Here is a 27,142-nt window from a genome sequence, read left to right as displayed (position 1 = left end):
ATACAAGTATGGATGATTTACACAATCAACCCATATATTTAATTAGTCTTCTTTTGATCACTTAATTAATCCTAGATTAATTCCTGATCAATACTAATTAAATAATCCTATTATTCTTATTATTAATATACTAGAACTTATAATATATTAATAACCAAAAGTGTCTTATTTCTCTCATTAAAGTCTATCCAAGTGCATGATGCCATGCAACCCAAATGGACCATGCCGGGTCGGGTCAAGTCTTACCAATTATAGTTATGGACTTAGACATTAATCCAACAGTCTCCCACTTGGATAAGTCTAAAACTATTATTGCGTATGACTTCAGGAACCAACCGGCAATCGTAGCTCTCAAATGCTTCTGTCAACTCTGACCTTGTAGATGAACTCTGACCTTTGTCAATGACTTGTCCATTAGATAAGGGATCATATATTCCTCCATTCTAGATATCATATGGACTGAGACATGGATTATAATCATTCTCTCTGTCCATTTGTTGTTTCCCGATTTCCGATTTATGACGACTGACTAATTGAACAAATCAAATCAGTCCTGGCCCGGACGAGCACTTCCATTTGTCATCATCAAATCATCGAGGGGCCCACAGATATCGCTTTTATCCCGAAGGTAAAAGGAACGGATAAACTTCGACTCATATAGCTTGTTCTACTACTTGTTGAATCATACACAAAGGCACGTTTTATAGCACCGAGTTACCAAATGCGTTTTCGTGCAATCAATGTACTATCAACTCATAGTAACAACTCATATCTCTAGGTTTGAAGAATATAAGATATTATCGTCTCATGATCACTCGTGATAAAATCCATGAAGTGATTCCAATGAGCGCGGGTTGAATCCAATACCCAGAACTTATGAGCACTCATGAGTGTTGTAGCCCTTTGTCCAACACCTTAGACCTCTACAAGCCAACCCATGACAGTCTTAATTCATATCTACTTCCAACATATGACCGACTGTGGATGGTTTGAATAACTTAGTCATTCCGGAAGAATAACCTAGTTTATTCGGGAAGTCAAAACATGCAAAGTGAAACACAATAATAATTGAATCCAATATGGTATCAAAACCTATGAACATAAATAAAACACCTTTTATTTATCACCATATGATTACACATTATTCATTGTATACTGTTTCAGCTATCAACTTTATTCTTGAATTTAAAACAATAGTTGTCCCATGCTCCAAGCATGTACACTATGTTTTCTAAACACTAGTCATGCCATACACCAAGTATGCATACTATGTTTGTCTATGATCTTTACTTTGTGAACTAGATCAATTGAACATAACTTCAATGATTCTCTTTTCACACTCCCAAATCCTTACTGCAAATGCAAGAATTCCAAATTCATGCCATTTACTGAAATCTGTTAGATTCTAAACTTATATGCATTGATCCTCTTGTAATGATTATGCACAAAGTCATAAAGACTTGGCAACAATCATCACAGAGTATTCCAAAGGAGATCAGCTCCTTGGAAACATCCTTCTTGCATTAAGTTTCCTTAATCTTACACAGATTGAAAATTCTAACTTTGAAACATTTCCAGATTCCATTTTGACTATCACTTCTGAACAAGAGTTGCCTCCTTACAGATTATGTCAATATGGTCCTTCCAAAATTATCACTATACTTCCAACTGTCCTTGAGCAACCAATCTTTGGTAAACCTTAGATTGTCCACGACAATTGTTTAATCCTTTTAGTCATATCCAGTTCTAAACCTTTTCCCTTCTTAATGCCCCGGGCATTTGGAAAATTTTAGAAAGGATGAATATAGCACATGTAATTGATCCTATATCCGAAGCATATGGGACACGATTCATGATGTCTCACATAAAGACTAAACCAGTCTTTTGCTATAACATTTCCATTTCTATTTGCCAAGTTCTCATAATTCAGATTATGAAAAGGGATGCCGTAATCATAATCGAATTTTAGAACGCAAATAATGGACCCATATACAGAATTTCCTTATGTTGAGCCATTCCAACATGAAATTCATATATATCCTTGACTAAATGATTAAAACCTCACGATCTAAGCTTATAGATTTGAGATGAAGTATAATTTCCTCTCCCTTAATTATAGAAAAACAACCTTTTCCCAATTGAAAGCTTTTGTTTTCTATAATTAACATTGCTAACTTGCAATACTTATCATAATTATCATGCTCCCACTAACATGATGATTATTAGCATAACACTTATACTCCCACTAGCTTTGACATTTACTCAAAAATCAGCTAACTTTCTTACCAAAGTTCAGATTTCTGATACTAGATTGTTTTGATAAAACTTAATCAAAAGCATACACCTTCCCTTAGATAGCAAACAATTATGAAGAGGGATGCCGTAATCATAATGGTTAGACCTTTTTGCCACTTCTCACAAGTCCAGGTTAGTGTGCCGGTAAACCACACACGCTCCACTAACGACTTTGAGAATGCAAATATCACAATTGCTATCTAGCTAAAATCTACTTAGTGAAAGTGTTTCCTCACCATCATTTTCATGAATCGGAGAGAAACCTTATGACACTTTGATTTAATGGTGTATGTGTTCTTATCCATGTGAATTGTCAAAATAATAGTCACAAGACAAGGATAATGACAAATCCAAACTCATATGGACTGAACTCAATCTTAATTTCTTGCCACCTGGCAGCTCAAGGGACTACCATTGCTTCCAAGTTGTTGTGCAACAAATTGAGAACTCTAAGAACTCATATGCAAAGCCAACTTTAACTGGAATGGGCACAGATATGTCAAAACGATAGGTTATAAACCTCAAGTCGTGTGCTAGTGAAGAACTTCAGGTTCCATTCTTGATTTGTTCTTGAGACTTTCAAGATCTTTCAGACTCCCACTGTCCTCTTGACATATAAGACTCCCTTCTCAAACATCCAAGAGATAGTGCGGATTCTAATCAAGACAAACACTTCACACAATTGGCCTTAGTTGGTCTTTGTTTTATCCAAAACATCACAACTTACCAATTTCAAATGCACAAGAGTAGAAAACTTTTACTCTTACATTTGACAAGTGTTTTAAACCTTCTTTAAAACATGTCACTCAAGTTACAATCTTGGAGTATGACTCTAAAAATTGTTCTGGAACGAAGTATGACTCATCTTCTTGATTTAACCATTTCAACAATTCAAGTTCCTCTTCTTAGTCATAAGATATTTCCTTAGAGAACTAATTGTGATATGGTTTCTTAATCATTAACATGATCACAAAACTGATACTAAAGTCCTCTCCCATCTTTTCAGATTTGAGAAACTTCTATCCTTCTACCTAATTTGATTATTCTTATTCACTCTGTCATACATTGGAACCCTTTTCCAATGTCTTAGAATTACACTTAAGCTTGTAAGTGTAATCATATTTACTGAGCTTTAGTAAATTATGATGAATAATCTTATTGATCTTTTGTGGTGGACTTAATCAGTGCACAAGGATGTGTACTCGATCCCTTAGTCCTTTACTTGACTCACACATCCATGTGAACAAATAATTAGTCTTAATTTTCCAATACTTGAAAGTTCTCATTCATCATGCTATACACCTTGCATGATTCCAAGTCCCAGTCCAATTGAGACTTGGGTGATGAGAATCTTTCCTTTATTTGGTAAATTTAGACATTACCACACATGAAAGAATCAATTTCATATTTCCACTCTTGCTATTAATGGAATCATATAAGCAACAATTTTTCCTCAAATGCCATTGTAAGGATATTTTAAAATAAATAAAATCATCATTTTTTCCTTTTATTTTAAAAACTTTGCGGAAAAACTATCCTTACTATCCATATGAAAACTTGTTGTTATCTATTCCTAAGCAAAAATATCATAACTCCTAAGAAGTAGCTCAAGAATCCAATCTTCAAACTACGCGATAGAAATCCATCTACGCAATCAGATTCAGCATATTCTTTCTTTAAGTTCCTTTACTTTTCTTTGATTCTTAAAACATCAACATGTGACCCAGTCACATCATGTAATAAGAATCTCAGAATAGAAACTTAGCGGAGTTAGATAGTGAACTTTACCTAAAGTAGAGTCAAACTTATTGACTTTAACTCCCTTAGGTAAATTGGCAGATTCGCAACCAATGCCCATTCCTTTGGCAATATAAACATATGGACCCTTTGGTAATGGTACACGGGACTATCACAGACTTATCTTTTCTCTTTACCATTTGGTCAACCCAGTTGACTATGGTCGATCCTTTTCCATTGGGAAGAGAATGCTTTTCTGGATTTCCTGTGTCACTATTATCAATGTCCATCAAGTTTTAAGGAAGTTGATCTTAGCAAATAGATAAGATCATTAAGGGTCTTGTCATAGTCTGTTTCATAGGTGTTCCAAAAGAACTCACTATGTGACTTAGAAAGTAGTTGAACCACCAACTTTCTCAAGACTTTGACACCCAACTCTCCCGGCTTGTCAATATGTGACTACATTTCCAAAATGTGACCACACCTAGACCTTGCCTTGCCAATAGGGCTTGAGTGACCTTAACCTTTTTTCAAGAACTTGTGGGTTAGGGAGAATAATTGGAGGAGGAGAAAGAAGTACGATATCCATGGGACATCATCTTCATTAGGAAACCTTGTTTCAAGAGATTTGGGAAGATCATAGGTGTCTAAACCAGACATCTTTTGGGAGATATTCAAGATAGTTGATTTAAAGTCCTTAATATGACACCCAATATGAAATATTAAGGCTAGGACCCAACAAACTATTTTATAACTTAGAAGAGGTATGCCATAATCCAAGCTATAAAATATTTGAAGGTAGGTGAATGACGATTCACCAATTTCCACCAAGATAAACGAAATGTATTATTAGGTTTTAATTGGATTTGAAACTCCTAGATCTTTGAGATTCATTGAACTTTTCAAAGGCATGTTTCAATCTCGAGTGTGCCCTTCAGGTTTTGTGACTGGGATGCCGAGGATCACAAAACAAGGTGTGAAGTAACCATGCAAATTACTTGGTACCCTTAAGTGTTTACCCCTTAATCGATGTGTCGGTTAACCACACACGCTCCATCGATACTATGATAAACATTAAGTTACCCTTTGACTACCTTGTTAAATACGAGTTAGTGTGCCGGTTAACCACACACGCTCCACTAACCGACTTAAACAAAGTGCAAAGTGTAATTTCATGGATTAGCACCTTATTCACTTTTTCCTAAGTAACTAAGATTGGGTATTTATTAAGAGTTTAGTTACTTAGTATTTATCATTAATAATTTTAATGAAGGGAGAATTATAGTCCTGTCAAACCCGTTCGGCTAACGACCCTCCACCGGTCAAGCAAGCGGTGGGTGAGAGTGGACACCCATTAAGTTTCCATTTTATAGGCAACAACCTTATACCCACCTTATAGACCGGCTTCGTGAATGAGGCGTACTAGCGGTAAGACTGACTTTACTCTTATACATATATATATTATTAACTTATAATATTATAAAGTATAAGGGTTGAATTTTAACTTTTAAAATTCTAAGGGCTAACTTGGAATTAAAGTATTCATAAGAGAAAACTTTACAAATTCCAAAACTTGAGGGCAAGTTTTGAAACTATTTAAAACTAATTAATTCCATAACTTATGTGTTTAAAGTAGTTTTAATCCAAAAACTCTTCAAGTTCCATAACTTGAGGACAAGTTATGGAAGACTTTAAACTAATAAAAGAATTAACTTTTCTTTATTTTATAACTTATGGATTTAATTATGGTTACATATTTTATTACTTAGTGAAGTGACTCTTGAACCTCCATAACTTAAGGACAAGACTCTTCATCTTTTGTAACCATTGCCAACTTTTATGAGTTTTATGAAACTTAAATGTGACTTTTCATATAACTTGAGGACAAGTTACAAAAACACATTTTAGAATCAACTCTTAGATTAATTTGGATTGAAAACAATAATTTCACATAACTTTCCTATTAATCTAAGCAACTCATAAGAACAAGATAATTCAAATCAAACTTTTTCATGTAATTAGTCTAAACATTAAACTAATACAAAACATGAATCTATTGACAATTATCTTTGAAAATGGATTAGCATGAACATTACCACATCAAAAAAAACAAGTTTATAAGTTCAAAACAACTTAGGGTAATGTTCCTAGTCTATTTCTAGCCAAAAAACTCGAAAATATGCTGTCTGGGGGTCCAACTCGTTGAGTGCATGAACCAACTCGGCGAGTTGGATCGAATTGATCACATTTTAGGCATGGACTCGCCGAGTCACCTGATGGACTCGCCGAGTCTGATGATCAGACAACAACAAATTCGTTTTTTCAGCTTCTATTGCAGGTATAACAAGAAAACAAGCCTAGGCTCTGATACCACTGTTGGGTTTTGAGCATTCTAACACTCCTAAGTGTACATGCAACCCTAAATACCTTGGATCTATGTTTTCTCTATTATACATGCAAATAAGAACATCCAAGGTATTATCCTAATCTAGCATACAAAACAATGACTATAGCAAGATAGAATACATACCTCTTTGGTGTAGAAAGTCTTCATGAAGCTTGAGTGCCTAGTGCCCCAAGTGTGACACCTCAAATGGTTCACACAACACCAAATACAAATGGAATGACTTGAGAGAATTCTACACTTCATGAAAATCGGCTAGCCCTTTCTTACTCTCTCTAGTGGCCGATTTTTCCCAAGAATGTGATCTTTATATAGTGTTACAATTAGGGTAAACCCTTAATTGTCATGGCTTTCCATTTCCTAGGATCCATGGGTTCAAATACACCATGGAGCATCCATGGACCATCCTATGGGTTTTAGCCCAACTTGATTATCCATGGAGCATTAGCCCACTATACAAGTATGGATGATTTACACAATCAACCCATATATTTAATTAGTCTTCTTTTGATCACTTAATTAATCCTAGATTAATTCCTGATCAATACTAATTAAATAATCCTATTATTCTTATTATTAATATACTAGAACTTATAATATATTAATAACCAAAAGTGTCTTATTTCTCTCATTAAAGTCTATCCAAGTGCATGATGCCATGCAACCCAAATGGACCATGCCGGGTCGGGTCAAGTCTTACCAATTATAGTCTATCCAAGTGCATGATGCTCACAATCCTTTAGATATAGCTTTCTACAAAAGTGAGTTGGTAAGTTCTTCTTCGTATGAAGATGGGGTATGCGAAAAAATAGAGTAGAGTAATACTTGTAATCATGAATATAAAAAGGTATATTTTTTACTTGGTTGGATCGACGGTTGTTGGTCGTAGAATCCTCATGCATTGTAGAAATTTCGCAACAGTCCATAGAGGAAGAGTTAGGAGTAGATTCATGGGTAGAAAATGGTGAAAGATGGCAATGTATGATGGAGACTTAGGATGGACAATAGATGGTGTTTTAGAAGACAAGTCCGTAGATGGAGACGAAGGAAGGGCAATAATCTCAAAAGATAGCACATAAACAAAGGTTGGTCTAGAAATAGCTGAATAGATTGGTAAAGACTGAATGCAAAAAATCACATTAGAATTGATATGTTGGAGGAGAACATTTTGTTTTTCTAGATGATTGGATATACGAATTCGTTTAGAGATAGGATCCTACCACCGATATCCTTTGTATTTAATACCCTATCCCATAAAACAACAAAGGCTATAAATAATTTGAACTTTTGTATCTTCCTATGACAAAGCAAGCACAACCCTAAACTTTAAGAATATTGTAATTAGGGGTTTTCCATATGGAGCTTTATGTGAACATTGATTATGCAGAAGGATGACTACTAAAAGAGCAGCCTCACCCCAAAAATATTATGGGCATTGAACGGAGATGAGTAATGTAAAAACAGTGTCTAGAATATAACAATGTTTTCGCTCAACTCCACCATGTTTTTGGGAAGTGTGTGGACAAGAGTATTCGATATGGCACCTTGTAGGCTGAGGAATTCAAGGAAATAACATTCATTGTAGTCCATGGTAGGCATGAAATAATTTTATGTAATTAACAAATTGTATTTCTATCATGCGTGCAAAATTAATGTATATATAAGGCAGTCTATAAAGTTTTTATTTATCTATATCTTAAGTAAATCGGAATGAACCAAATCAAAAGGCAGTCTATAAAGTTTTTATTTATCTATATCTACAAAAATGCAAGTAATGTTGTTTTCCTTGAATAAATTTTACCACGTTTGACCCATTAAAGAAATCAAACAATAGCACTTTCTTAAGCATCAAATTTATGAACAATTTTCGTGTTATGTCATTATCGAAATGAAAAGGTTCAAATTTCCATGCATTTTGGCTTGTCCCAATAAATTGTCCAACATTTTTTACATGTCATCTAATTACAATATAAAAAATTAGAACATATTTATATAGCATTAAAATCAACCGAAACAAAGTATTGAAATACTTACAACTCAATGTCATGAAAGCATACTGTAAACTACCTCAAACATCTACCACATTGGGCCTATTATTTGCCATCTTTATCATCAACGTGCTTAAAATTCTACCAAATCTTGGACGTTCAACTCAAAGTTGTTAAAAGATTAGGATCCAACGTAGAATCATATTTAGATTTACAATATAGTGATCGTAAGATGTAATTGGGATCCTAAGATCCTACCAAAAGGGACCGGTTACAATTACACAAAAATTACAGTACATATCCCATATCATAACTAATTAGTAAATATATTTGTATAATGTTTTGTTTTGTTTAGGAATTTCAGCAATGGGTTGGGTTTTGTCACTTATTCAAATCCGTAATAAGTATTAGAGCATTTGCATCACTACTTGCAAATGACTTTTGAAAGACCACATATGCTTAAAATCATGTCATGTTACCCAATGTATTTCACAAGTCGAAAGACTTGCAAATTGTTTTGTGGGCCCAATTTATGATTATAATATTAATGTAATATATTAAATATTGCACTAATCCATCGATTTGTTTTATCAATTGTTATTACTTTTGGTTTTTAATCTATATTTCGAGTTGTTAGTATGGGACCACTTTTAAAAGAATATTGTGACTGTAAGGATGTGAGATGTAATTATGTGACATAATTGAAAGAAGAGTGATAATGCACTGATATTAATGGTCATAGAGCTTCCACAACCAGAGTTTTCAATCTAAATTGCAATGCCACCTCATCCACATTTGAAAGCCAGCTAGATCAGTTCTTTCAATATGTGAAAGACTTGCAAGCTCATTTTTTTTTTCTATGTAATTACGATCTCTATTTTAATATTACATTTAATTAAATAATTATACAGTACTATAATTTGTTATCATATGGATTTTTTATATGAAAAATCGGATATTAATTAGATCACATTCTTCTTTTTTGTTTTCAGTTTATCACCAATATATTATTATTCAATTATTAAATATGTAATAATTATTTTGGTACTTAAAAGTATAAATGAAAACAGTGATATCATGTTAAGGTGTTATCTACATAAGAGTAATCTCTAGACTAAGTGATGTCTTAGAGTTAAATGTTGAGGCATAACCTAATGAGACTAAGAATCAGAGCTTCATATTTACAACTTGAAACAAACTAACCTATGTCTTTCCCTTTCCCTTTCCCTTTCCCTTTCCCTTTCCCTTTCCTTTTTCCTTCTCCTTTATCTTTTCCCTTTCCTTAGACGTTCTTTTTTCATCTTACCAATTTCTGTGGCTTTTGACTCATGAGTAACAATTGTTACAAGAGACATTGTAGTAAAGGACCCATCTTCTTTGCATACATGTAAATATTCTGCCTTGGGTAGACTATACAAGTGGGCTAGAACTCTACACACTTCATCTATACCACTTTTCTCAACCTCAAATGCTTCCCACCATGGAGGATTTTCGGGCAGGGGAACATGTACTCTTCGGGCAGCAGCATATACAACACCACATGCCACAACCTCAGCCTTCAACCTCACACATAAAGTTGAGCGCAAGCTGTTTGTTCACAAGAAAGAAAAAACAAGTGTCATTTCATTTCATCAAACAAGAATGTGAAGAATAGATGATAACAACAATATTATTAAGGAATAAAAGAACTGAATATCGCATACCTATCATTGGCAAGATTCCATGATTCTTGCATCAACTTTGGATGTGTCCCCAAAACTGAAATGTAACTTACCATGAGTTTATGAGGAATTTCAACATGGCATGAGAAAGCCAACTCCTTTAGGATATGTCCTTCGCATCTGATCAAATCCATCTTTAATTCTAGATGCTTTTTCTGCACAATAATATAAGCATCAAAGATAAAACATTCACTACTAGAAAAAAGGCCTTTTACGACGCTCATTGCGCGTCGTTAAACGCTCAGACGACGCGCAAATGCGTATCAAGGAAGGCCCTGTCATAAAGAGAGACGACGCGCTTTTGCGCGTCGTCTATAGACGACGCGCATTTACGACGCGCATTTATGACGCGCATTTACGACGCGCGGTTACGACACGCAATGCGTATCAAGGAAGGCCCTGTCATAAAGGAAGACGATACGCATTCGCGTGTCGTAACCTTATGACGCGCGTGTTAATGACACGCAATGCGTATCAAGAAAGCCTCTGTCAAGAAAGACCATGTCATAAATGAAGATGACACGCATGTTTGCGTATCATAATTTTAAATGTTAAAAAAAAATATTTTTTATAGATTTACTAATTTTCAAATTAAATTTGCATTTAATGCCTCACAATATAAAATAAAATATCATATAAAAAAATATAATCCATTTCATAAAATTTAATGTCTTACAATTCTATTTCTTACAATATATAAATTTACATGTAAAAACATCTCTACAGTCTACATGTTTCATGCTTGATTTCCATCTTTTATCGTTTTTAAAAACAAAAGTTCTAACAAGAAACCTTCTTTTAGTAATGCAAGTGATGCTCTTGATAAGCTGATATTCTTAAGTGTAACGGATCCCTCATTACTTGGAGATGCTGGTGAGCTTGAAATCCAAATTAAACCTGATCCAGAAAAAAGGGACAATCACAATATCATAAGATTACTTACTTTTCTTTATTCTTGAATCTTTCCTCATAAAATACAACTCTACAAGAGATTTATAAACCTTTTTTTACCCTTATATTAGCGAGAGAGAGAGAGGGAGATTTTAGTGATGTTTACATCTTGCATTTCAGAAGGCAGAACACGAAAAAGTCTTCTGAGATATTTTCTCTTCTCTCTTTATTATACAATGATATAGTGCCATAAAACGGATCTACAATAGAAATTTTAAATTTGCAAACATTGTACCTGTAATTTTTCGATTTCCTGAAAAAGGGCAAAATGGTCATTTATCACAAAGTTTATAAACTATAATGTATAAACAAGCTCACATGCTCTTCTTCTAACTTAATCTGTGCCTCTTCCTCCTTTCCCCTTTCTTCTTCCATGGCAGCTTCCTTTTCTCTGTCAGCAACACAAATTACACGTAAGCTGACACAACTTGGCTTACGTGTCAAAAAACAAAAGTCAAATGATAAAATGAACTTGAGAGATGATGATGTTTCAGATGGTGTAACACTTTTATCACTAAAGAAAAGGTACTTTTTATTTTAGAACGTGTACTCTACATTGATAAATAAATAAATAAATAAATATATTTTTTACTTTGATAATAGGAGCAAGAATAAGGTCCCAATTGAGAAAACACAAGATGACATTTCAGATGATGACAATGTTGTACTAAGTGCATCTTTAAAGAGAAAAAAGAAGCAAAATATTGTCACAAATGTAGTACCTGTTGTTCATGATGTATTAAACGTTGAGCAGTAAAAGAGGGTGAGGGAGGGCGTGCCGCAGGCCTAGGGTAAGATCCTAGACCTCCTCCATGTCCATCAATCAAACCATTTTGCATGAATTGATGAGGGGCATATGGGACATTTACACTATATTTCATCAGGTAAAGTGTTTTATTTACATTAAACCTCTGCCATCATGTCCAACATTTCTACACAAGTCACAAAAACATTTTGAAATGTAAATATAAATCTCAAATTAAAAAAATACAATTATTATTATTAGTAATGTTGACCTTGGGATTGGGAGGAGAGAATCATAAGGATCACGTTCACGTTGAAGGATTGAAGATTGTTGTTGATAGGGCCTGTGAGTGTGAGTGTAAGGTTGAACCTCAGGTACAACAACAGTATGTGATTCCTACATATACAAATACAATACAATCATTGCACCTTTATTTTTATCAAACACCACACCAACCACATCAATATTTAAACAATCCCAAATACCAATCTATTTTCACTCTACTTCCATTTCTTGCATTTAAGCCTTTAAAAATAATAATCATACCATCTCCTTGAAGTGCCGTGCAGACAATGAATTAGAAAGAATCAGATACAGCAGCAGCAACAACTTATGTGTTGGTTCAGGCCCTGTTTCACACAATAAAAACAGAGTAAAAAGAGAGAATAAAATATTAGACATACATGTTGTGATTTCAGCATGGGCAAAATGGTCTTTCTTCCAAAAAGATGTACACAGGGGTTTTTTGGAAACTGATTGCCCAATAAGAGCAACCCATGGGATATCAACTGAACTCCTTGGTCCTTGAGCCAACAGAAGTGCCTAAACAGCAACAAGAACTTTGGGATCTGAAGATGCTTGATCGATTTTACTGATCACACCAATGGTTCTTGTTGCTACAGTAAAAAAATTATATTTTAATAATCCATGAAGCCTTGACTGGATTGCAATTTGGGGAAACAAAGATTAGTTGTCCCAGATTACTTACCTTTCCTTGAACACTACTTGGAACAAATTATCACCATAACAAGCTAAATCAGCTAGAAACTTTCCCTGTTTACATTTTACAACAGTACATGTCAATAAATGAAGCAATTATACTACATTTCTTAAAAAATGCATAAAATCAGAATAAAACAATGAAATAGATGAAGAGAAGTTAAAAAATCAAGCAATAGTAAAAAACTAGAGTTTTAGAAACAAATCATGTAACCATTTTCATTGAACCATTTTTTTCAATTCCTTTTGTTGAAAAATAACGCATATTATAAAACAGAGATTGTATATCTACAAATCTAAAATCAATCCCCTTTGCGATAAGGCATAGTCAATGACCCAATTTCACCAGCCTTAGTCACCTGTACAACCACAACTACAAAATTATATTTTTAAAATCTCAAAGCACCAATTGCTTTACTCTAAGAAATTATCACAAAAGAAAAACATTCTACCTGCTCGAAGTTGCCCACATATGTATACCCCAGATGTATTTATGAAAATCAATCAAGATGTTATTAAACCTGATAAATGACTGGAAAAGCTTCGCCACATAGGTAGTTGCCAACTGCACCTGCAAACTTTCCCAATGTTTATACTCTCGAAGTGTAGAATACGCAGAATAGAGTACTAGAAGGAATTGTAGAATACATGGAATAGGAATATAGGATAATAGGAATGTCACTTGAATCCATTAAAGTACCAGGCGAACCATCAAAGCATAAGACTAAGCATCAAAGCATAAGACTGGAATTTCAGTCGGCAATCAATTTCCCGTCAATCTCCAATTCAACATTCCAAAATCCAAATTGACGATCCCAATTGCAAATTGAAGCAATTCCGTTTGGTAAAAACACATTCCAGTATTCAATTTGGCCATGGGATGGGATCATCAAAATTAGACTAAGTCAAAATAAGTCAAAATTAGACTAAAAATTCGAAGGCGTGCGCGTCTGAAAATCGTTCCGCCTCAACCGATTCCTATACGCTTCACTGTGGCTCGTAAGAAATCAGGGCTCGTATAAGGTCACCCTGTGGCTCCCAATTTGGATTTAGGAAAACCCTAGCTTACATGTAATGATTTCAATGGTGCCTGAAGGACATAAAAGGAAGAATTAAGAGCAAAAATACACAGAAGAGAAGAGAAGATAGTACATACGCAAGCGAGAGGACGAACAAGACGAGTGGGAAGCATCGTCCAACCCAACCGACCTTCATAGCCATTTCTATTGATTTCCAACTCGATATCATAAATTATGTTTCGACATGAGAGTGTGGGAAGGTTTCAAGAAGAACAGAGCAGAAGCAACAACGCAAAAGATAACATTAGGTATCGAGGGCTAATCGAGTGTGATTAAAAAGGTTATAAAACTCGTAATAAAGGAAGACAAACCTATGGAACAAATAAATAAGTAGAATGTTGATGGTGATTGACCATGGAATTTCGAGACCTTGACTTTAATGGAGCTACTGTTCTACTTGATATGGAAATCACTCTAAATTTGTAGTTGTGATACAACTCTTCTATTGATTGAGAGGCTGAGAAAGTACTTGAGGAACTGAAGATCGAGGGAAGTAGATGAAGGGTTTTTGAACTGAAACCCTAGTTCCAACAATAGTCATGGTTCCAAAAATTGTACCCCTTTGATCAATTTCATGGCCTGGTGACCAAAAAACCTTCGATTTCACTAAGAACCGGAACCCTAGTTCCAACAATAGTCGATTTTTGGTATTTGATTGAGAGAGAGAGAGAGAGAGAAGAACGATTGAAAGAAGGTAGAGGAGAGCATGGCGGGGTTTTTAATTTTTTCAGAATTTCATTTCCCCCTTTCCCCCACTATTAAAGGATGGAACGCGCGTTCCATTAAAAAATATAAAGCGACATCCTTAGACGACGCGCATTTTATTATAGGTGCCTTCCGTGTTTTTTTAGACACTAATTTAAGGGCGCGCAATAATGCGTATCTTCTATCCTTAAATTTTTTGAAGAGATGACATTTTTCTAATGTCACTCTCCTTTGCGTAACATAGATCAATGAGCGTCGTATTTTGCGCGTCGTAAAAGGCCTTTTTTCTAGTAGTGATTAAAACTCCAGCCTCCTTCAAGTAAAGCAAAAAGACTAAATTACCATTGAAGAAGCATCCAAATAATCTAGAGTGAGATTCTCCCTCCTATATTCCATTATTTGGAATACATTGATCACGTCTCTTGCTCTCCTTGGATTTTCACCTTGTCGTGATGCTAGCCAAATACAAGCAGCAACAATTCTCTGGCATCAAGGAACATGTTAGTCACAAGAAAACAAAAAAAAATCCTCATTTTAAACTAAAGTTTCAATACATACAAAGTTACAAACTCTTTCAAAATTTGAAATCACATCATCACAAGTGTTAATAAGCATACCTTCACATTGAAACGAACGAATGATGTCTTGCAATAGAATCGATGAAACAAAACCTGACCTGTTGCCATCACATGTTGTGGTCTGTATATTAACATGAAATATAGTTAAGAATGTTTATAATTGTTCCAATTATTCAGCAAACATAGAAATAAAGAATCTATAGCTAGATTCTTAGAAGTTAAAATGATGACAAATATTGATTATACAACAATAGATAAATATCGATTGTCAAAAGGATACATCCTAAGCAAAATGCCACTCTCTTGAATAAGATCACACCCATAGATTCTAAGTGTTGTCTTTGTGGCTTCATCTATTCCATCTTTTCTAGAAGGACTGTTATGGAGCTGTTCATCTGTCAGATAGAAGGTATCCACAGCTGCACTGATCATTGGTCACACTGTCACAAGAACACCAACAAACATTTAAGATTCAGAATGATGACTTTCAAAATTACTAAGGTTATATGATGTTCCACCAAGAAAAAAAAACAACTACTAATGGCCTTCTAGGCCTCCTGTTCATCTTTAGGATCAATATTTCAACTCATATTCTATGATATCAACACTAAACACTTATCATATGAACCAATAAATACAATGCCTTATGTTTGGATGGTGAATTTTAACTATACAGATAGAAAACCCTAGGAAGAAAGGTGGACACTTCCTATGATGACTAAGATGAGTAAAAGAAGAAAAAACACAAATCGGCAACATAAAACCACAAAAAAGTAGCAGTGTTACACTTACATTGTAAATTTCGTCGTATGACGCCTACTGAGGTTAAAACTCAAGTATCTGATCTACAATAAAACCCTAAAACCCTCGATAAAATAACTCAAAACGCTAATTGTAAACAAAGAATCACAAAAAAGGAAAAAAAATCAGAGTTACACACTTACGTTATTAAAGAAACGTATAAAACGTCCGACGATGATGAAGAGCCAAGAAGAGGATGCCGATTCATGACTTTGGTTTTTAGGATTATCGTTGGTGATGGAAATTTTTAATTTTAGCAGTAGTGCCACCCGCTGCCTGCCTGCCTCTAATTGGGGTTTGAAATTTTAAATAACACCTTTTTATCTTATTTATATGTAAACGAATTTGATCATAAGTGTATTGATTTGTATATATTTTTGTGCTGATATTTTGAAGTAATATTGTAACGAGAGAAATATATTATTATTAAGTTAATATTAAAAGGTAAAACTATTATATTGTGAATTAACGAACAAAAAGGAATTTTGTTTCATAAGAAGTGATAAATGGTTGATTTTTTTTCTTGAAAGTTAACTTTTCTAACAAATGTTTTCGAGCACACCGCCTAATCCTGAAATCACTGCAGGGGTGAGCAAAAATCGAACCACAAACCGAATAAATCGAAAAAACCGCATAAACCGAAACCGAAAAACTGAAATCGAAATCAAAATCGACAGTGCGGTTTTTAGTTTTGCAAAAACCGAAAATGTTCGGTGCGGTGTGGTTTCTAGTCTTGCAAAAACCACAAAAAACCGAACCGCACCAATTATATATATATATATATATATATATATATAATTAAAATTTCTATAAATATAAATATCTATCTTATTAGAGCATCATTGTATATTGTTAAGCATATCTATAGTGATATTTACAAAAACAAATAATGTTTATTATATTTTTTAACATTTAAATATGAAGAATAGTAGTGATCATAGTATCATTTTTATGAATACATCAATTGATATTATCGGATGTACCTATTAAACAAATATTATATTTAATTCGTATTATATTCGAACATTAGAAGCATGTTGGTTGGGTGGTTATATCATTTGATTTCAATCCAAGATGTCATGGTGTCAATTCATCTCTATATAAAGTTTCTTAAGAAATGATTAACACTCCTCATCCGAGTCAAAGTAACTCTTTGAGTTATTGAGTTTTAGTAAAAAGGTAAACAAAAACCAAATAAAAAAATTGACAAAAAAAACCGCAAAAACCGCACCGTATAAAACCGAACGGTGTGGTTTCTAAACTTCAAAAAACCGAAGTTACGGTTTTTGGTTTGATTTTAGTAAAAAACCGCACCAATCCGCATCATACTCACCCCTAAATCATTGTGAGTGAACTTTTATGGCCATGGGAGCCGACTAGTTTCATGATCTTATCAACTATGTTATTTCTTAAATAATTTTATTATACCAAATAATTTAAAGGGATGTTGAAATCTTAATAAATTCAATTTTATTAATTTTATCATATGATCACAGGACGAATGATTTTCAATTTAATGTTCTTCCTATATTTTGTTTTTCTTCGGTTAGTACCTATTGGCTAAGTTGGAATTTAAAGACTGACATGAAAAATTTTTACTTACCTAATTTTCCTTAACTTAGTAATAAATAGTAAATTACATGATCTTACCTGATTTTCCTTAAACTATAAAAAATATTAAATTACATGTCTGATAGATGATACATAAGATATTAGCATTGAGGAAGACAAACGTGATCATTTTTAATGTAAAACACAAGAGCTAAAAGGATCCAATCATAAAGATAAGACAAAATTACACAAATGGTCCATGTAGTTGGCATAATATACCATCACAAGTTTTTAAGTGGAACTTTCTAACACGAATAGTCCTTCTATTTTCAATTTCCTGCGTAGTTGGTCTTACGACTAATATCGTTAACAAGACCATTAAATACATGTAAAAAGACCAATTTACTTTTCTTGTTTCTTTTTTGTTGTTTTATACACTATTAAAGATCATTTTAAAAAACCCCTCCTGCCATAGCGTCTTTTATGATTTCGTCTTTGGAAACCGCACCTCAATCACCGCCACCAATTTTCATTTTCCCAAAATCGAACCCTTAAATCTCTCTCTCTCTCTCTCTCTGTGAGATCCATATACTAATAAAACACACTTAATTGTATACACTTTTGAAGGGTTTGGTGGCCAAGAATAAGAGGGAGGGCGGCGGCTCACTTGTGGTGGCTCTAGTGGCCGAACAAGCTGCTTAATGTTGGTGGTGCCATCACTCTCAAAGAACCATATAAAAGTTTGGTGTAACACCCATTCTGCAGGTACATCTCCTAAAACTTTAATTTCATTTTATTTTTGGAAAATAGGTCCTACACGGGGTGTAGGTAATCACCTACGCATGGCATAGGTTAACAAAGTCAAAGCGGGAGTTTAGTGCCCTAAGTGGGGCGTAAGGCAAGGTACGCCCTGCATAGACACGTAATGAGGAAACCCTAATTTCGGGGTTTTGAGCCCTATTTAAGGACTCTAACCCCTTGAGGTCCTTCTTATCATCAACCTCCACTTTCCCAACCATCCATCTCGAAACCCTAATTTCCTTTAACTAAGATTTGAGCCTCTTGTGTGTTTGTGGTTTATTTTGAAGAAGGAGGAGTCCATCTTTAAAGCTTGGTAAAGCTCAAGCTTGTAGATCCAAAGTCTACCTTGTATTATTCAGCCCCAAAAGGTATAAAGCTTGAACCTTTAGGTTCCTTTTTGATAGATCTTAAGTTAGCTCGTGATTTGTTATACTTTTGGTCCCAAGACCTTGGCTTTATGGAGTATGAACTACTCCAGGCCCTATGAGCACCATGTTCTGCTAGTTTTGAGTTTGAGAATTCATAAAAATGGGAGGTTTTTCACTCCCATCCATCCATCCATGCATGAACTCCTGAGCTCTTGAGTGGGGTTTTGGACCCAGGGTTTGGCTTTGTTCCCTTTGAAATCGTGCAAAGGCATAAAAGTTTTCGACTTTATCATTTAAGACGTCCTTTAGGTTTAAATCTGAGAGTTGGACGTTTGGTCTTAAGGTATTAAGGTCTCAATATGAAAGTTGGCAAACAACATGATTATGAGGGCGTAATCCTGCAGCATAGCCTAGCTTTGCCCTATTTTTTCCATCGAAAGGCTCTACACGATGTGCAGAGCAAGAGTACGTATGGTGTAGCTCCAAAAGCCCAACTTTTGGTCAAGGTGTATGTTAGGTCAAGAGGGGTGGGTCCTAGCCATAGAAGGGTAAAATGGTATTTTATCCAAGTAGGTCAATCAAAAACCAAGACTTTTGTTTAGGGCTGTTACCTAACTCTAATTAGGGTTTTATGATGTGTTGTATAAGGTGGGGAGTTCCAGTTTAGGCGGCTTAGGTGTGTGTGATTCGTTACCTGACTTCAAATTGAGGTGAGTCTTCTCACTGTACTTGTGGGTCGAAGGCACCAACGCACTGGATTGTGTTATGTAGAATGTTAGTTGTCTTTGTGACTCTTGCATGTATGATTGGGTTGAAATACACCCCAGGGTTGGCCCCATTACTTTATGTTTGGGTTGAGATATACCCCAGGGTTGGGCCAATTATTGCATGTTTTGGGTTGAAATACACCCCAAGGATGGGCCCCAAGACTAGGATCATGATTGTATGTTGGGTTGGAACATTTTTCACATTTTTCCTAAAGTAACTAAGATTGAAAAATTATAAAAACATTTAGTTACTTTATAGATCATTATACTTATTAATGAGGAATTAGTTGCCCTATCATACCCGTTCGGCTAACGACCCTCCACTAGTCAAGAGTGCGGTGGGTAAGAGTGGATACCCAATGGCTGTCATTTTATAGGCCGCTTCTTCAAACACCCTTATAGACCAACTTCGTGAATAAGACCTACTAACGGTAAGACCAGCTCATCTTATACATACATACATACATACATACATACATACATACATACATACATATATATATATATATATATATATATATATATTAATCTTATAATATTATAATTCTAGGGTTTAGAATTTAAATATTTCAAAATTAAAACTATTAATCAAAAATTTAAATTCCAAAACTTGATGACGAGTTTTGAAAATTTTCAAAACCTTCTAGATCAAATTTCAAATAATTTAATTAATCATATAACTTGTGATTATCTAAATTTGATCTAATTCAATTTATGGAAAGATAATTCATATTAAATAATACTAATAATTTATTTTATCATATAAACAAGTAATTATCTTATTATTTAACAATTATCTTATAATTGGATGAGGATAACCAATACTATATTGAAAAAATCGAATTTTATCAGTTAAAAACGTTTATGGTAATTATCCCAAACCAATTCAAGTCAAAATCCCGAACAATCTGCTAACAGACGAGCCGACTCGTCGAGTCACAGCCCTGATTCGTCGAGTTCATCAGGGGACTCGACGAGTTCATCAGGCATAAGCAGATTTTTCGACTTTTTCAACTTTGAACAATTTAACTATGCATCAAATATAATAGAAAAATGACCTAGACTCTGATATCACTGATAGGTTTTGAGCAAAACATCAATCCTATGGTGCACATGCAAACCCTAAAGCTTTGGATCTAGGTTTTTCTAGTTGTACATACAACAATCATCCAAAGCTTGTATATCCTAAATCTATCATATAGAAATCGAAAACTATGATTAAAACAAGTTAGAAACATACCTTTCAATTGTAGCTTGATAACCTTGAACCTTTAAGAACTTAACACCTCAAATGTGATGTCTCTAATAGACCACAAACACCAAAAGCAATTGGAGAATATTAGAGAGAGAGAAAGAGGGGAGGAAGGCTAATTTCGGCTGTAGGGATCCTTAGGGTTCAGTGTAGCCGAAAAGCAGATGCCAAGGGGGTCTTTATATATGTAAAGAATTAGGGTTTCAGTCAAATACCTAATCCGGTTGCTTAAGCCTTAAGTAGCCCATAGGAATCTTCTAGAACACCTAGTCTTGGACGAAATCCTTATGGGCTTCTATAAGATTTTGTCCACCCCTTTCCTAAGGGTTCCTCAGCCCATATTTCAATTATCTTATAATTACAATATCAGTCCCCTTAATTTAATTAACATCTTTTGACAACAAAATTAATTCTAAATTAATTCTTGACCAATATTAATTAAATAATATGATTTCTCTTTTAATATATTATTCTCATAATATATTAATAAATCACATTTATCCTCTTTCTCCATTATTCATCTAATTAAGTGGTTTTGGTTAAGGCAACCCAAAAGGACCATACTACTATTAGGTTAAGTATATATCAAATATAGTTATGCGCTTAAAGACCTAATCCAACAATAAATATATAATACATCAAAAAATAACACATAAAAATACATAAAAATATGTAAAATATTTAAAAATACATATAAATACGTTTATACATTTAAAAACTTAAAAAAAAATACATAAATATGAAAAAATAGATATAAATACATAAAAAATATGTTTATACATTATATATACAAATTTGACGAAATCTTTAAACCCCATTATTTTGGAAAAATTAATTATTTGGTCTTATGACCTGAATAGGTAAAAAAAAACTAAAATAAAAAATAAACATTTTTTTGGAGTTTTCTATTAAAAAAAGGTAAATAGTCAAACCTTTTTTTTTTCTTTTTTTAGGATTTTATTAAAAAATTTCTTAAAATATGGAGATTTTTTAAAAGATTTTCTTAGATTATAAGCTAAAACCACTTTTCTATTAAAAAATAAAGATTAAGATAAACAAAATAACCCTGAAGACGGCATCAATTTCTTTTCGTTCCCTTTCCTTTACCTTCGTTAAAATTCGCTAAATCGACATTTTTGATCGTACAGTTATTAAAAAAAAGTCTCCCCCGTTCTTTGTACTTCTGCAGATTCCTTAAACGAATGGTCCTTCTTCGATCATTTTCATCTCGCCATTGATATCAAATTATCAATCCCTTTTCTAGGGTTTCTTCCCCTTGCACACTTACCATCTCTGGTTTCAGGTCTTACAACTCGGTTGAGCGATTCTGATAATTCTAGGGTTTCTTCAAGGTAATTTTGCTCTTTCAATTTACGAATTTCTGTTTAAATTCTTTAGACTTTTAATCAATTTCTCTTCGATTCGTGGAAATCGCACAGCACTGGTGTTAATCAAGTTCTTTAATCAATGTTTGTGGATTTTTAGCGTTCTTCTTTTTCCTCGAAACTTATTATCTCTATTTTCTGAATTTACAGGTCAGTCGAGCAATTCTCCGGATTGTAGGGTTTGTTTACAGGTAAATCATTTAATTAATCCCTCATCTTTTTTTATTCGACCAAAGCTCGATTATTGAGAAACGCATTACAATTGCGTGGCTCAAGACCTTTTACATACTTTGTTTTTGCAAATTTTTGCTTTTCTTATTCTTCACTCTAGAATTACTATCTCTGTTATCGGTTTTGCAATTATCCATGGTTTTAGCCTTTTAGGGTTTCCTTCCACCTCTTTTAATCTGACAATCCGTTTGAAGTCTTCAACTTTTTGATTGATCGCATTCCGACCCTTTCGAGATTTTCATTTAATTTGTTTTACACGAATTATCTCAAACATCTAACATGTTGATTCATCTTTCTTGAACTCATAGGGTTTCAATTCCGACACAAGAAGAACTGAAGTTCATCGAGACAAATGGGTTAAAACATTCATCCAAGTTACAAACCTAATCACCAAATTCAACAATGGAGGACGGAGAACTTGATTTCTCAACCCAAGAAATGTTCCCACCTCCAAACATCGGTGACATTCCCAGCAATGATTCAATGGACAGTTTCTTTGATGACATTTTCAAGGACACACATGCATGCACCCACACCCACACATGCAACCCACCAGGCCCTGATTCCTCCCACACCCACACCTGCTACCACGTCCACACCAAAATCGTTCCTGCCATTAGTGGAGATGATGACAAAACCCCAACAGATGACACTGCAGAGTCAGCAGAAAAGAAAGGTAAAAAACGACCTATAGGAAACCGTGAAGCTGTAAGAAAATATCGGGAAAAAAAGAAAGCACGTGCTGCTTCTTTGGAAGATGAAGTGGTTAGATTAAGAGCTTTGAATCAACAGTTAATGAAGAGGATTCAGAGTCAAGCAGGATTGGAAGGTGAGGTGGCAAGATTGAAGTGTTTGCTTGTGGATATTAGAGGGAGAATTGAAGGTGAAATCGGGTCTTTTCCTTACCAGAAGCAGAATCCAGTTGGGAATAATGTTGGGAGTGTTAATTTGGGTGGTGGGTATGTGATGAATCCTTGTAATATGCAATGTGGGGATCAGGTTTATTGCCTTCATCCTGATGGAAAAAGTGCAGAAGATGCTTCAATACATGATCCAGGTGTTAATGGGTGTGAGTTTGAGAATTTGCAATGTTTGGGGAACCAAAGTTCGTTGCTGAATGGACTTCCAGGGTGTGGAAATGAAGATGGTTTTCCTGTAGCCAATCCGAATCCGCCAGGTGGACGAACTAAACGAAAAGGTAAATAATAAATGAATAATAAGCTATTTTAATTGTTTGGATATTAGAATATTAAAAACACTTATCGACTTAAATAATGAGTTTTTGATAAGTTACTTTTTCACTACAGGTTCTCGTACAGCAGTGTCCAAATGAAGTGATCTGCCATTGTTTCTGTGTTAATGGTTTTTGAAGTTGGATTGTTCTCTATTAGTTGGGTTTATGAGTAGTAGGATCGTTTTTGTTCTGTTTAGTCAAAACATAATGGAAGAAAATGCTTCTTGATGTGTCATGTGCTTAAATAATGTTTTTGTGAAATTAAAATGTTCTCTTATGATGCTTGCATGTGTTTGGTTCTTTTTGGGGTATCTTAAGTTTTGTGAAAATGCTTCTTTGGCAATTGCCACCTCTCTAGTGATGATGATGATGATGATGATATAAGGAGTTGATTTGATCTTGTTTATATGTTTTTTCAGAAGTTTTTTATATTGTAGATTTGATTTGAGGAAATTAGAAAACCCATGGAAGAAAAAGATAACTCCTGCTTTGGTGATGTGAACTTCTGTAAGTAGTTTTAATTTAACTAATAAATTTATTATATTCTTCAATTGCAAAGTGTTGTGAGAATAAAAAAAAAAAAAGCACACCAGGGGCAAAAACGAGATTAGTGATCCAGGTGGAGACTCGACAAAAAACGGACAAAGCAACAAGAAGTACAAAGAACTAATAAAAACACCTCTACCAAAAAACTAAACAAACAAGACAACCTCGAACAATAAAAAAAAACACACCAGGGGCAAAAACGACAAAACACCAAGAAGAAGCCAAATCAAAAGGAAGACAACAGCTGCATCAACTAGCAAGGTGAAGGAGAAAAAACCAAGGGAACCACGATCCAGAAAAGCCAAAAATCAAACACTAGAGATCACAGGGGTAGAATTGTCCAACGAAACACCAAAGAGAAGATGAGAAAAGCATTAAGCACCACTAAGATTACCCCACCAAAACCCCAATCACCCCCAAGCAATTAAGTACAAAGAAAGCAGGACACGGGAGCCTAACTACATATGCCAATATATTGCTTTGAATTTAGATCTTGTCATCAACCAATTAAACGTGAACATGCTAATGTCATCCACAATTAACAACACAGCATGCCTGTCCTTCCTATACATCTAAGGTGCTAGGTGCTGTTTGTTTTTTTGGAAATAACCTCTTCAGAACTCTTATTGCTACACGGCGCAGCACACGTGCAACAGTTTTCATCTCGTAGCTGTTTATTTTTCAGAAGTTTTCAGATTAAAAAACTTTTTTGCGTGTTCTTGGCGCAACACTTGTTTTGACTCTTCCAACCTTTTTTTTTTCTTGCTAAAATATTGATTATATATTGCTGAAATCTTATTTTATTTTATTTTTCGTTTTCTTTTGTTTATTCTTGTTGATTTTTTTTATATTGAATAATAATAATTTGTTGATGAAATATCATTATTTTATGCTAAAATATATTTAATTTTTTGTTAAAATATCATTATTTTTTTGCTAAACTATAATAAATTTTTGCTGAAATGTCATACATTATTATATTTTCGGTATTAAAAAACTATTTTCGGATTATAAAATTAGTTTATTTTAATTTTTTTAATATTTGCAACAACATGCAAATGTTAAAAAAACAAACATGCTTCTTATTACAGTCTGCAACCATTTGTTCCACCTCTTTTACTGCAGAGGGTTGCAGAGGTTGTCCGCAAACTTTATGGATTTTTTCTTCAAAAAAACAAAGAACACCTAAGTATTTCTAGCTTTCCATATCAATATCAACCACACAGTACAATAATCTAAAGCTAGCCTCAACTTGCGATTTTTCTTGTCCCCAGCATTTAAGGTGATCATCTTAACCAGATCAAGGCACGAAGAAGGTTGCCACTATAAAACCTTCGACCACTCCAACAACCAAATTCCATATACTAGAAACGTAAGCATAAGTGAAGAAAACATGATCAATCTCTTCATCAGTGGCACAACAAATATGACAAGGATTGGAAGCTAACAGGGATACCACACCTTGTCAGATTCGGAAATAACAAAACTATGTTTTTGATCATTCTTCAAATAAAACAATTAATCTTCAAAGGAATCCATCTACTCGATTGGAACAAGATCATGCCATATGAATTGAAATTACCTAGAAGTCGCCTTAAGAAATTCACTGAGAACTCGCCATTCCCATCCACACTCTAAATCCACTTGTCAAGGTTATTTGTAAATTAAAAATCATTCAACATATTGATCAAACTGAAAATTAGTATCACTTATTTACCTCTTCTCAACTCTCTAGACTAGCTTAATAGTAAGATTTATTTAAATCAACCCCAAAATTATCTATATCTTTTATTAAACAGTCTTTGTAGGTCTCAATAGCATATAAGTTAGGGAATAGTTCTATGAAAGAAAGGTCACCACACCACACATCCTTCCAAAAGTGTGTCATCAATCACCCTATTAAAAAGCGTGGTTAACTTAATACCTTTTCCACCAAACTCCGACTCAACTTGAGAAATATCAAGGCAAACACATTTTATTGGTTTTTTTCGCCATAGCCTTGCCATCAATTAACCTTATATTGTGTATATAGACTTGGTACATAAGCACCAAAAAGAATTGCATCCCATTTTTTATCTCCACCACCATTTTGCTACTAAAGCAAGGTTCATCGACTCAAGGCTACTCACACCAAGTCCACCATTTGATTTCAGTTTTGTAAATTGCATTTTTGATTATTTATAAGCCTTGGATTGTTTATTCGATAGTTGCAAAATATTGGATTTTCTATACAATGTAAAATTGTAGATATGTTTATTAAGGTAAAATGTTATTTACTTTTATTTAGAAGTTTTATTTGATTCGGGTTAGAAACATATTTTTGCATACAATAAACATCATTACCTATTTTTATATATTTTACCTCCAAAGGACTTAACTAGGAGAAAGAAAAAAAAAGAGTAAACGACAAATTTATTAAAAAAAATGTCGTTTCCAAAAAAAATGATGGGTTGTCCACAAACTCAAATTTTATAGCTAGTCTTGCGAAATTGCCATAATTTTACACAAAAAAGAACATTTCATAAAAACTTTACTGATTTTGTAGGACATACATGCAAATTTTACTGACTTCGTAGGACATACATGTGAAAATGACGAAAGTCCATAGAAATGCTCGATTTTCTAGGAATAACTTGCAAAATTTATGAAAGCCTGCAAAAATAGAGTACTACAGTCTTGATTTTGACATATGTTATGCGAAATATGACATTCGTACCGTGAAAATCAAATACATTTTTGAAAATTTGTATAAATTCTTTTAGTTAATATGTGAAATTTGTGATTTGTTTTTTCTTTCAAAAAAATAAGTTCATTATGAAACAAGTTTTTCATTGTTATTTGTATCGAAAGGTTGTAGAATACATAAAAGGTCAAACTCAACATGTTAAGCAAGTAATCAAGAACTATGGTGTAGATTTTGTCCACAAATACAAACTTTTTTGAGTTTTTAAATTAGATGAAATTAACGACGAGTTTGGAAGATAACCATAATATAAATTTATCT

General features: G+C 33.9%; 2 protein-coding genes across 2 annotated transcripts; one reads left to right on the top strand and one right to left on the bottom strand.

Moving 5' to 3' along the window:
- Positions 1 to 9,689: 9,689 nt before the first annotated feature.
- On the bottom strand, positions 9,690 to 16,350 carry LOC145067767 (cyclin-L1-1-like). The gene is made up of 6 exons (XM_079014823.1): positions 15,995 to 16,350; positions 15,483 to 15,642; positions 15,242 to 15,323; positions 14,967 to 15,107; positions 10,128 to 10,300; positions 9,690 to 10,011 (listed from the first exon to the last, which is right to left on the bottom strand). The coding sequence occupies exons 2-6, from the start codon at positions 15,632 to 15,634 to the stop codon at positions 9,690 to 9,692; spliced, it is 870 nt and encodes a 289-aa protein (XP_078870949.1). The 5' UTR covers positions 15,635 to 15,642; positions 15,995 to 16,350.
- Positions 16,351 to 21,867: 5,517 nt separating this feature from the next.
- LOC145068966 (basic leucine zipper 23-like) lies at positions 21,868 to 23,880 on the top strand. Its single transcript, XM_079015926.1, has 4 exons — positions 21,868 to 22,094; positions 22,278 to 22,318; positions 22,667 to 23,556; positions 23,666 to 23,880. The coding sequence occupies exons 3-4, from the start codon at positions 22,761 to 22,763 to the stop codon at positions 23,689 to 23,691; spliced, it is 822 nt and encodes a 273-aa protein (XP_078872052.1). The 5' UTR covers positions 21,868 to 22,094; positions 22,278 to 22,318; positions 22,667 to 22,760; the 3' UTR covers positions 23,692 to 23,880.
- The last annotated feature ends 3,262 nt before the right edge of the window (positions 23,881 to 27,142 follow it).

Source organism: Lactuca serriola, chromosome 8 (assembly GCF_051521515.1).
Source record: "Lactuca serriola cultivar US96UC23 chromosome 8, Lser_US96UC23_V15, whole genome shotgun sequence".
NCBI classification, from domain to species: domain Eukaryota; kingdom Viridiplantae; phylum Streptophyta; class Magnoliopsida; order Asterales; family Asteraceae; genus Lactuca; species Lactuca serriola.
The sequence above is the reverse complement of the archived record's forward strand: the minus strand, read 5'-3'. Positions and strand labels throughout refer to the sequence as shown.